Source organism: Vanessa atalanta, chromosome 11, assembly GCF_905147765.1.
Source record: "Vanessa atalanta chromosome 11, ilVanAtal1.2, whole genome shotgun sequence".
NCBI lineage: Eukaryota > Metazoa > Arthropoda > Insecta > Lepidoptera > Nymphalidae > Vanessa > Vanessa atalanta.
In genome coordinates, this window is record NC_061881.1 from 2616562 (window position 1) to 2627237 (window position 10676).

General features: G+C 31.7%; 1 protein-coding gene across 1 annotated transcript; it reads right to left on the reverse strand.

The window, feature by feature from the left end:
• Positions 1-737: 737 nt before the first annotated feature.
• Positions 738-7174, reverse strand: LOC125067310 (scolexin B-like). The gene is made up of 6 exons (XM_047675840.1): positions 7023-7174; positions 6044-6200; positions 3751-3904; positions 3321-3473; positions 2965-3102; positions 738-2594 (listed from the first exon to the last, which is right to left on the reverse strand). The coding sequence occupies exons 1-6, from the start codon at positions 7129-7131 to the stop codon at positions 2439-2441; spliced, it is 867 nt and encodes a 288-aa protein (XP_047531796.1). The 5' UTR covers positions 7132-7174; the 3' UTR covers positions 738-2438.
• Positions 7175-10676: the final 3502 nt, after the last annotated feature.

The following is a 10676-nucleotide window of genomic DNA, read 5'->3' on the forward strand; positions in this document are numbered from 1 at the left end:
AATTAAAAAATAAAAATTAACTAATTATGTTGAATGTATCAAATTGTTTATAATTAATAAACACAGGAACAAAATATGGTAGTTAGGCCGTAATTAACCTTAATTTACCTACACTTAAATTTTGATATAATTTAGTTTGAGGTAAAATGCCGTTTTTAAATAATTCTCTGTGTCGACTTTTTAATGTTTCATATGTGATTTGCTCACTTGGATTGACCGAAAAAATGGAATGACTTATTATTGAAGATGGTCGTGCAACCGTGTTAATGATGCTGTTGAGCATTATTAAAATCTTTTGAAACTAGCTATGCTATAAACTACTTTAGTTGCAAAAATAATGTATTCGCATAAATCTGGAAACTGAATATTTTGTTCAAATTTTCAGCTTTATTTGTTATTGGTTCTGTTTTGTAATGTTTCATGAATGATTTTTGGTTATAATGTTTAAAAATATTTCTCCTTCAAATTGCTATTTTGACAAATAATGTAATGGTATTTGATGGTAATACTTTTAAAATTGCTAACAAGTTCGAAACTGACTGCTAGAGTTTTTGACGTCTCCACTACTTACACTTATTTCGAGACAAGCTTTAAATTTTTTGGAGTATTATTAACTGAAATACTGGTAACTTTCTTTTTTAAAAAAAAAAGAAACTCAAATGTTCTATTTGCTGTATTAACAGTTTTAAACATATCAATACGGAGGTGAAACGATTACAAAGTTAAGAAAAACTATATTCATTCCCAAAATTGTTTATTATCTGTATACAAAATGAAAATCATATTCTGGATTAGCACATTATCCTGTCTTATTTTTATTTATTTCAACTATTGACATAGAAAATAATATTTATTTTAATAAGAACTGCAACACATTTTACTCAGTTGATATTATAACAAACCTATATGATTAAAGTTAGGCAGAAAAATACCCATAAAAGTAAAATGTATCTAAACACTACGAATCGCATTACTTACATCTCTGCCTACATATTACATTCAGATATATCTCAATAAAAACTTTAAAAGACATCAAAACGGTTAAAAATAAGTCTTACAAAATTAATACTCCAATCAATAAACATTACCATCCTTATAAAAGTAATTTTCTCATAAGTTTTTCTTTTTAAAAAAACCGTTAAGTTGTAAATACCGTTAAATTATAAACTATCCTGCGAGATTGTAAATTGTCAAAACATGTGAATATACATCCCTTCTGGAGAGATAGGAGAATTTTACCAATGGGATATCGCTACTCTGAAATCTCAAGTTTCAGTGGACTAGTGAAGTGTCCCTTGTCAACTATCGTATGATGATTTCTATATAAATCATACCTTCCATAAGATTATTATTATTTTTTATCATTTTCTACTTTTTTGACCACATAAAAATTGACAATAACATTCTATGACTTATAACATACAATTAGTTTAATATTATATTGTGTAGACAGTTAACTCGTTACGTACAAATGCATTATACTATAATGTTGCCGCATCGTAATTGCGGTGGTAAGCTTATATTTATTCATACAGAATGTTAATTATTGTATTTTAGCGATTGCGTTGCAATCTGTAATTCAACATAAACAAAGTAAAGTGTGTAAACTATAAATGCGAGGTGTGGGTGTATCAAGCTAATACAACATTTGGGCATTAGTATTTTAACAGAAACTAAATTGCCTACTACTATAAACTAACAAACTCATGTTACATCAAAAAAAGAATCAAATTCATTCGACGTGAAGTCGGTTAAAATCAAGGACATTCAACCGATATATAAAACTGTCGGTTCTGTTCGACGTCGGTTTTAGTGTCCTTTGTTACCTTTTATATTACACTTTTTATAATTAGAATTATTACACAATAATTATTATATTTACATATGACATTAACTTTGAATCAATATATACAAATCAAAATGTAAATATAATCGTAATACATAATTATAATTATTCTCTGGTGCATTAATCCTCTCGACACCAGCCATTGCCATTTGCATATTGCATATTGACATATTATGATTTGTTTCAATTGTTCATGATCGAAGATCGATGCACCACAACCATATAAGTAAGGCTAATTGATCTAAGGGCTAATCACAACGATGCTAACTTGCGAAAAAAATACATACAAAACAATAGAATGTTTCTTTTGCTTGTTCACATTTTTTCCAATACATTTGCATACTCATAAGTATATACATAAATGTATAAATGTCTTCATTTATATTGTTCGATTACAGTCAACATTTTATGTTTTTTACATATAAATATTGTTAAAAATATTTAATTTTCAGTTTTAATATTAAAATATAAATGTATTAGTGAGTATCAAACTATTTATATTCTTTGGTTAAGATTTTTAACCTAAATAAGTACATTTTATTTTTATCTGTAATCGAAGCTATTTTTATCAATAACAATTAAGTTAAAACATTTATACTTTCGTAACTTGCTTAATCCAATCCCTCGCGCTGGCAACTCGTGAGAACACTACTCTAGCTCCGTTTTTGCATTCTATAGCATCATTCTCAACCCAAGAGGCGACGCCCAGAACCTTACCGTTTCTTATGAGTCCACTGCCACTATCACCCTGAAAGGAAAAAGATATTTTATATTTCTAGCTATTCAAAGCTGAACTATTTAAAAGTTTATAAGTGAAGAAGTTTTTTGATTTATAATAGAAAGGCAGACTAGCAAATAGGTCATCTGATGGTAAGTAGAAACCTCCGCCCAAAGACATCGGTACTGTACAGAATATTAACCATTCCAAACATCGCAAATACGCCACCAACCCTAGGAAGTAAGACCCTCGTGGCTGGAGCTACGCTGGATTACTCATCCTTCAAAGCGGAATACAGCAATGCCAAATATATATTGCTTTGATATAACCTCAAAGGAGCAAATTAAAAAATTGCTATAATATATTTTTCAGAATAAAAAAAAAAGGTTAATAAGCTTACATTGCAGGCGGAGTCGTACCGCGGCGCGCGGCCCTTCGTGCAAATCATGTCCGCACCGTCGTATTCTAGTAGGTCGGAGCAATCTTCATCTGCAAGAATTTCCAGATCCATGGCATGCATATCTTCGCGCATCACTCCCTGTGGTCAAGGTTTTACATTAGTATTCTATTCGAAGTGATTACACTTTCAATATAAATCTCATTACCAGCATTATTAATAGAGTAAGTATAAGCAGGGATTGTTTCTATCTACAATATGAAACTCATAAATATTTAAAAAGAAATAAATCAGAAGACAATTGGTTAAGAATGTTTGTTTACATTATTCGTAAAACAATAACTAATATAGATACTAACTCCGTGTATGTCTGCGCCGAAGCCAGCATATCCGACCTGTTCGCCGGGCGGCAGTCTGGCGCGATCGTCCAGGTCCGCCGCCACCATAGTCTTGCCGTCCAAAGGAAGAGGACTCTCTAACTCCGCTAGCAAGAAATCCCATCGCGCTCCCACCTGTAGCGTTAAGGTCACATTAACTAAACTACAAACGATGTACAATAGAACTATAGACTTGACCTCCTGCCATATGTTTCAATGAATTTCAAGGATATTCAGTCTATTTGTCACATTTAACAGTTACTTTGTGTGTGTTCGTGTGAAAAAAACGACCTACATATTATGGTTTTGTTACAGTAGGTCTCCAAATTTATTTAGATTAAAAAATATGAGTATTTTTGAAGGTAAATTACTAAAGTATTATTATTAACTTTGCTTTTGCAAAATCTTTTACCTGTTTTATGTTGAAACGATTGGCGTTCAGCCAGTAGGGTCCAACTGAGAAGCGAGGATGGACTACAAGGCGTTTAATTCTGTGACGCAGGCCAGTACCGTTCTCGGTATTGTTAGTCCCTGCGAGTACATCTCTTCCAGAGGTGAACAACGTACTATGAAAACAAGCAAATTGAAGAGTAGATATCGAGTAGTAGTCAAAGCCTACAGGATAATTTAAAGTATTTTGGCATTATTACAGTATATTTTATATCACTAGCTTCCGGTCGTGGCTACGCGCCTGTCTGTGAGGGAAATTTAATTTGAATTTTTTTATTACAAGCTTTTATAGTATAGTAGTATAGAGTACTTCGGGGCTCCCCAGCCTAAGATGGGATTTTGGGATTTACTAGAGCGCAGCTGATTAATATAAGTGCGGGATTACTTGCATTCTAAAGAGTATCTCCACCATATATTATTTTATAGCCCTTTTTATAGGATCGTACCTGTAGGGTAGAGTATCGGAATAGTAAAATAATGATCGTCAGAAACTATCATAATATTTAAGTGCATCAAATTAAAGTAAGGTGGGTTAATTACTAGATACTTGAACAATTGTATTTCTTAATGTGACGATTTGAACGTAAGAAAGTGGGGGTGTCACAAACTTGTAAATAAAAATGTCTTGTCATTTTTTTAGCGCGTATAATATTTATAATATATATTTCGTTATTTTTTCCTTTGAGTTCAAAATGAGTTCAGATATCTTACGACAACAAGTTAATTACCTACCTATATATTTATTTTATTTTTTTGTAACCGTGAGATGAAGAATAATCGATAACAAAATACCTATTCAAATATTATATGTATATATTATTTTATTATTATAGGTAGAAATCAATAAAATAATAACCGGTGGACCTTGAGACGTTTACTTTACAACTCGAGACGATTATAAATGTTACAGGTTGGTATTTAAAGATAATATTACCTGTGCGGATAAACCCAGAATGAATCATCTATATATCTACATAAAAAACTGATAGAGAATATTTAAAAAACTTAAGTTTGTCGTAGGACTTTGTTTAACAAAAACTATAGAGCTAAAAAAATTACGTATAGGTAGTATAGTGACGCAAAGTAAGATGTTTAACGAGTTAGTTTAATCGATTGCAAAATTAGTAAGTAAACAAACTGATAGATGAGAATGCTTTATTACTAAGCATTGATTTCAGCCTAGTATAACAGAATGTGTCCATCTAAATGAGTACAATATGTAAATTGTGTCGATTGAGTCTAGGCAATATTCGGGTTACGGTTGAAAGAATATTTAATTTACTTAATAAGTCACAGCCGAATTGGTTTAGTTGAATGGATTGTAGTAACTAGCGAACCGTGAATATCTTGAAATATCATTTGATTTATTTAGTTTATTTTTTAATTAGCGTACAAGAGCATGAAATCAACTCTTGTCATAGTAACAGTCTAAATTAAAAGCGGGTGAAACTGCGAAACGCAGCGACTTACAAGTATGTCTACTGAAACGTTCTTCAAAATGCGAAGTTTCTTTGGTTTAGTAGTTTTTTTCAAAATAAGCGTCTCTTCATTCATTAGTATTGATTACAAACTCTTGTGACAGCCATACGGATCGATTTTTATATCGAATACACACATGTGCACCCGAATGGTCGGGCACTGACGAGGTTAACGATTAAATTAATTATAAAAGCAGTTATTAGTAATCACTACATTATTAATATAATTGCTTCTAGTAAACAAGGAAAACCCCACTATTTATGTGCGTTAGTTATTGACGCATTTGAATATCATATGGGTTCTGACAACCGCAGAATATCAGAGTGGCGTTGGTTTGTATAGTAGGCACAAATTATATACATTGCTTTGTGTCACAAGTTATAAACATTACACTACATCGCTCATTAAATTGGATCAGATGAAAAAGCTAATTAGTATTATCAATCTATGTTGTTAAATATTAGTTGATAAATTACGAAATAATTGATAGTACCCGTCTCTTGCTAGCGAATTATTGATAAATATGAACGAAATACAATGTATTTATTAAATTATACAGAGACCAAGAGAACGTTATATTTGAATCTGTAACGGCTCATTCAAACGCCTGAGAGCTTATGTTATGTAAACTTTAATTCTAAGTCAAATACTGTGATCAATCGTGTCTTTCGTCGTGTGATAAACTTTAAAATGTCTAGAAAGATACCATAGATGACGCAATATTATGTTTAGAATAATAATTATTGATTTAATTTTAATTTTTGTCGCTTACATACCAGTGAGCAGCTGAGAGGATCCACGTGGGGCTGATGATAGTACCTCCGCAGGTTCTCCCGAAGAGGACCGCAGAGGGAAACTGTTCGTTTACAGGACTTTGTGCTTTTTCATTTTTGCTTTTCACAATTTGAATATCGTTTCGATCTAAATTAAAGTCTGGAAAAATTAAAAATATTCAAATATTGAATCTTGCATAAATCATAAATATTAAAATGGCAAATACTAAAACTTAGAAGATTTAACAAAACAAGAGTTAAAAATCTGTATAAATATATTACACACGTCATATTTTCTTTATCACCGAGTATTATTTGAGACAAGAAATATGTAGCGATGATAATATTTTATATAAAATTCGAATTTATATATTGCTTTAAAACTGTATCTTATTCTGAATAAAGCACATTAATCTGCAATATGTTTACACAGTGTAATATTTTATTAAATGGCGTTGATCTTTGGTATTATCACTGCATAATGAAGACAGGTCACGGTCAAAATTTATATAGTTTGTTTAGATAGTATCACGTGTACATCATGATAAGGCATTTCATTACATTTAAATACAACAGGGCATAATTATATTCTTTGTGCGGGTAGCACAAATAAATAGATTAGGTATTAGCCGTGTGCGATTAATCACCCATGACAAAGGACTACTTCCTTATTTACATTATGTATTCACACGACGTGATTCTATCTTCCAGTCTTGAGTTACTGTTTATTCACAAAGGTGAGTTGCGGTCAGTACCGACATTTTAAAATTCACGTCTTAAATGTCAACCACACTACGTTTTAGGTATAACAATATTATTAAAAAATGTCATAAACCTGTTTGAAACAAACACGAATAACATTGACATTTAATATTTTCCATAGTTGTTTGCACTAACACTTAAAATTAGAATTATAAATTTGTCATCACTTTTTTATGAAAAGTAGCACGTTTTATTAAAATTATTAATTTTACAAACTTACTTGATCTATAGTCGAAGGGTTGTACATTGTGAACGTGTACGCCCGCATGCACGAAATTACACACGAATAATGCAGAGAAAACAAACACGTTTACTACGCTCGAAGGCATGATGTGTTTTCCTGATGAATTCTTGCTCAATCTTAATATATATATGTACGTTTGTAGTAGGGTTGTCAAATGATACGGCTCGACCATTATTCGTATAATATACTATGCGATATGCCGATATTTTTTAATTCATATGTATATATGTAATTGTTGAATTATTTTTAGTTAATATGTATATGGGTATTAAGAAAACGTTATTTTTTAAATAATGAAATATGTTAAAAACTTTTGTCGTATTTGAAAATATAAATTTGGCATAGGTTAATAAATAATAAATACAGCAAAATTAATACAGGAAAAAGTTATAATATTAAAAAAAAATACAATGTTGGCAATTCTATTTGATTTATGTTGATATTATGTTGGGTTTTTACTTAGTGTTTATATTTTATTGCTAAGCGGTAATGTCGTTTTAATGTTTAGATATAATAAGTATTTATATATTTATTTTAAATAGACGCTTAATATGTATATTTTTAATGTGGTAACTATTTTTTATGTAATATGTATACGGAATGGCAAATGACCCACCTTATGGTAAGTGGTCGCCACCGCCGATAGACATTATAGTTTCGTTAATAATTTTAATGATTGCTTACATCGGACGTGTGCCACTACCCTTGGTAATTAAGACGTATGTCCCTGCTGTCTGTAGTTACACTGCCTCAGTCACCCTTTAAACCGGAACACAACAATATGGTAGAAAGTCTGATGAGTGTACCTAAACGGACGAGCTCTCGCAAAGCTAGAACTTGGCTGACACGCTACCGCGTGTCTAGATCACGAGGCAACTTTTTCAACTTCTCATTTAGTCTATCGCAAAACATCAAGAGTTCGTATTGCTATGTTCCGGTTACAAGTGAGTCTGCAATACGTTGTGAGCATATTTTTGAATCCCGGGATTTTTTAATACATCATTCCGGGATCCTGAGGCAACATCGGAATTAGAATATGTAGCTTCTAAATGGGTAAGTAAGTGGGTAACTAAGTAATTTCTTAAAAAAAACTTAATAAAATTTCTTGTTGAAAATTACAACAGAAAATGGATTAGACCATAGAATTCCTTATATGTCAATGGGATTTAGGAGTAGAGCTATTCGTGGCAATCCCAAAATTCCTGACATAATAAAATCCGAGATAATGAATTTTTGTGACACGGGATTGTATTATTTAGTTTTGATTCGGTGTAATAAACTATAGGTTTAAGGGTCCTCCTAGGGTTTTAGGCCTCCATAGTGAGCGGGTTGCTGGTGCATTGTACTAGGGTAGCCCAAAGGGGGATTTTGGGATTTACTCAAGTGCGGAAGTTAACACGAGTTTAGATTCCTTGCATCTTGAGGAGTACCTACACCATATATAAGCCCGTTATAGAGGATCGTGCGTCTAGAACAGGCCAGTCAAAATAGTAAATAAGGCGATAAAAAATACTTAAGCACCTCATTAGGCTGAGGTTAAGGAGAGGGAGGGTCAAAATGTCAAAAAAAAACTCGTCTTTGCTTTTCGAACACAGTTGATTTATTTTTTATTTTGATGGAAAAAATGCAAAGGAACGGAAATAATATAATTTCTGATTTCCGATCTGATTTCAGATTCGAAAAAAATCGAAAAATTTTATAATATTTTATTTTAATCCAATTTTCAAAATCCAACAGATCCCTACGACGTTCGAGTATAGCCGTATTTATCATTATGCCTCCTCTCCTATTGATGGTGTAAGAAGTGATTTTAAATAAAGAAACCCACTCTCAAAAGGATTTCAATCAAAAATCACTCAGGTAAGTGTATAATATATGTATTAATTTTCAATTACAATATATGTGCATAAAATATATATTGTTCGGAAACTATACGAATACAAACCTATAACATGTATTTTGAGTTCACGAGATAAAAGTTTATCTTATCGCATTTTTGACGGAATTAAATTACTTATTAAGTTTCTACTTTATGAATAATAAGTCTTTGTGATACTACTGTGATCACATATACCAAAATAACTTACTATATGTATATATAATTATATTTCTTTCCCTTTTTCTGCTCTTATTGTTATGATATGGAGATAGCTGATAGTATAATGATGTATTATATAAAATTTGATATTACATATATATTTTACCGCCAAGCAGCAATACTTAATATGGTTGTGTTCCGTGTGTTTGAAGGGCGAGTGAGCCAGTGTAACTACGAGCACAGAGGACATAAAATCTTAGTTCTCAAGGCTGGTGATCCATTGGTGTTATTAGGAATGATTAATATTTCTTAGTACCAATGTCTTTGGGACCACTGCTTTCACATATAATTAGGTGGCCCATTTGCTAGTCCGCCTACAAATGAAATACAATTGATCCCCGGTAATCCGACAAACGTTTTGCAGGGCAGTTTCGGACTATCGAATTTGTCGAATTATAGACTACTGCTTAAGACCCTATAGTCCGGATTTTTTTTACAAAATAGTACCTTGTAATCCGACAAATTACGGATCCAATGATAAGATTCTGTATGTTATATTCTGAAGACCAATCATATTTCATTATGGCCGCACCGCTTTCACGTTTAGTCAAATTCAAACTATTTACAAAAATACGTCAAGCACAATAGTGGTGCCGTGTACAAGATGTAACCTGTTCAATCATGCATTATCTGCATTAGCGAAGAATGTCAATAACATATTTAATAATAATAGACATGTCGGATTATATATATGTATATTATAATCAGAAGGAAAATATATGATAATAAGTCCGTACACAGATTAATTATGATATCGCTTGCTAATTGTTAAAAATTAATTTATTATTTTGAAATATTTTTGTTTCTCAGCAAAATGACGTCATAAGGCACGTCACATTCAAGAGACGTGTCTGATGACGTCATTTAATTACGCCATGTTTCTTAAGTATTCTAGAAGATACAAAATTACTCAGACGAATTTATTGCTTGTGAGTTTGTGATATTAGACCCAGATTAGAGAACTACTTATGAGTAATGAACTACTGAATACTGAATAGTTATATATTATTATACAAATACTTACAGTATCTTTGCATTCCTATCGTATTCTACAAGTCTAATCTGAGGGCCTAGCCAAGTTACATTCGTTTCATATCGAATCTCTTTCTACAATCGTTAACGCTTCGGCGTAAGCGATTATAGAAAACGATAAGTAGCTAGCCAAATTGACACGAGTGATTCGATCGCTCATTCTACAATGAACTTAGAAAAAACCTACACTTTAGTCTATGGTGAGCGATCTTTAAAACGTCAAACCAACGTCAAAGTCGCAGTTGTGTACTTTGAGCGCGGGATCAACTCTTGTTTTGAATTGAAGTTTGAAGAATATTTATTTGAAGTGTTAAAAAATAAGTAAATTAAATAGGGTGGGTATACATTCTCCTTGTAATTGGTTTATATCAATATCACAGTGCCGAATGTAAATTTAAACATTACTTGTGACTCGAAATTTTATTTTATTATCCTGCTTAAGTATGACCGATACCTTAAATGATGTGATAACTTTTATAGAATGGAATATAAATCTCGAG

Bases quoted from the DNA above. Each gene is read 5' to 3' on its own strand.
- LOC125067310 (XM_047675840.1), bottom strand. From the start codon at position 7,131: ATGCCTTCGAGCGTAGTAAACGTGTTTGTTTTCTCTGCATTATTCGTG. The intron at 3,905-6,043 runs GTATGTAAGCGA...TTGTTTTCATAG, and splicing joins ATCCTCTCAGCTGCTCACTG to TACGTTGTTCACCTCTGGAA. The intron at 3,474-3,750 runs GTAAAAGATTTT...TTAACGCTACAG, and splicing joins ATCGTTTCAACATAAAACAG to GTGGGAGCGCGATGGGATTT.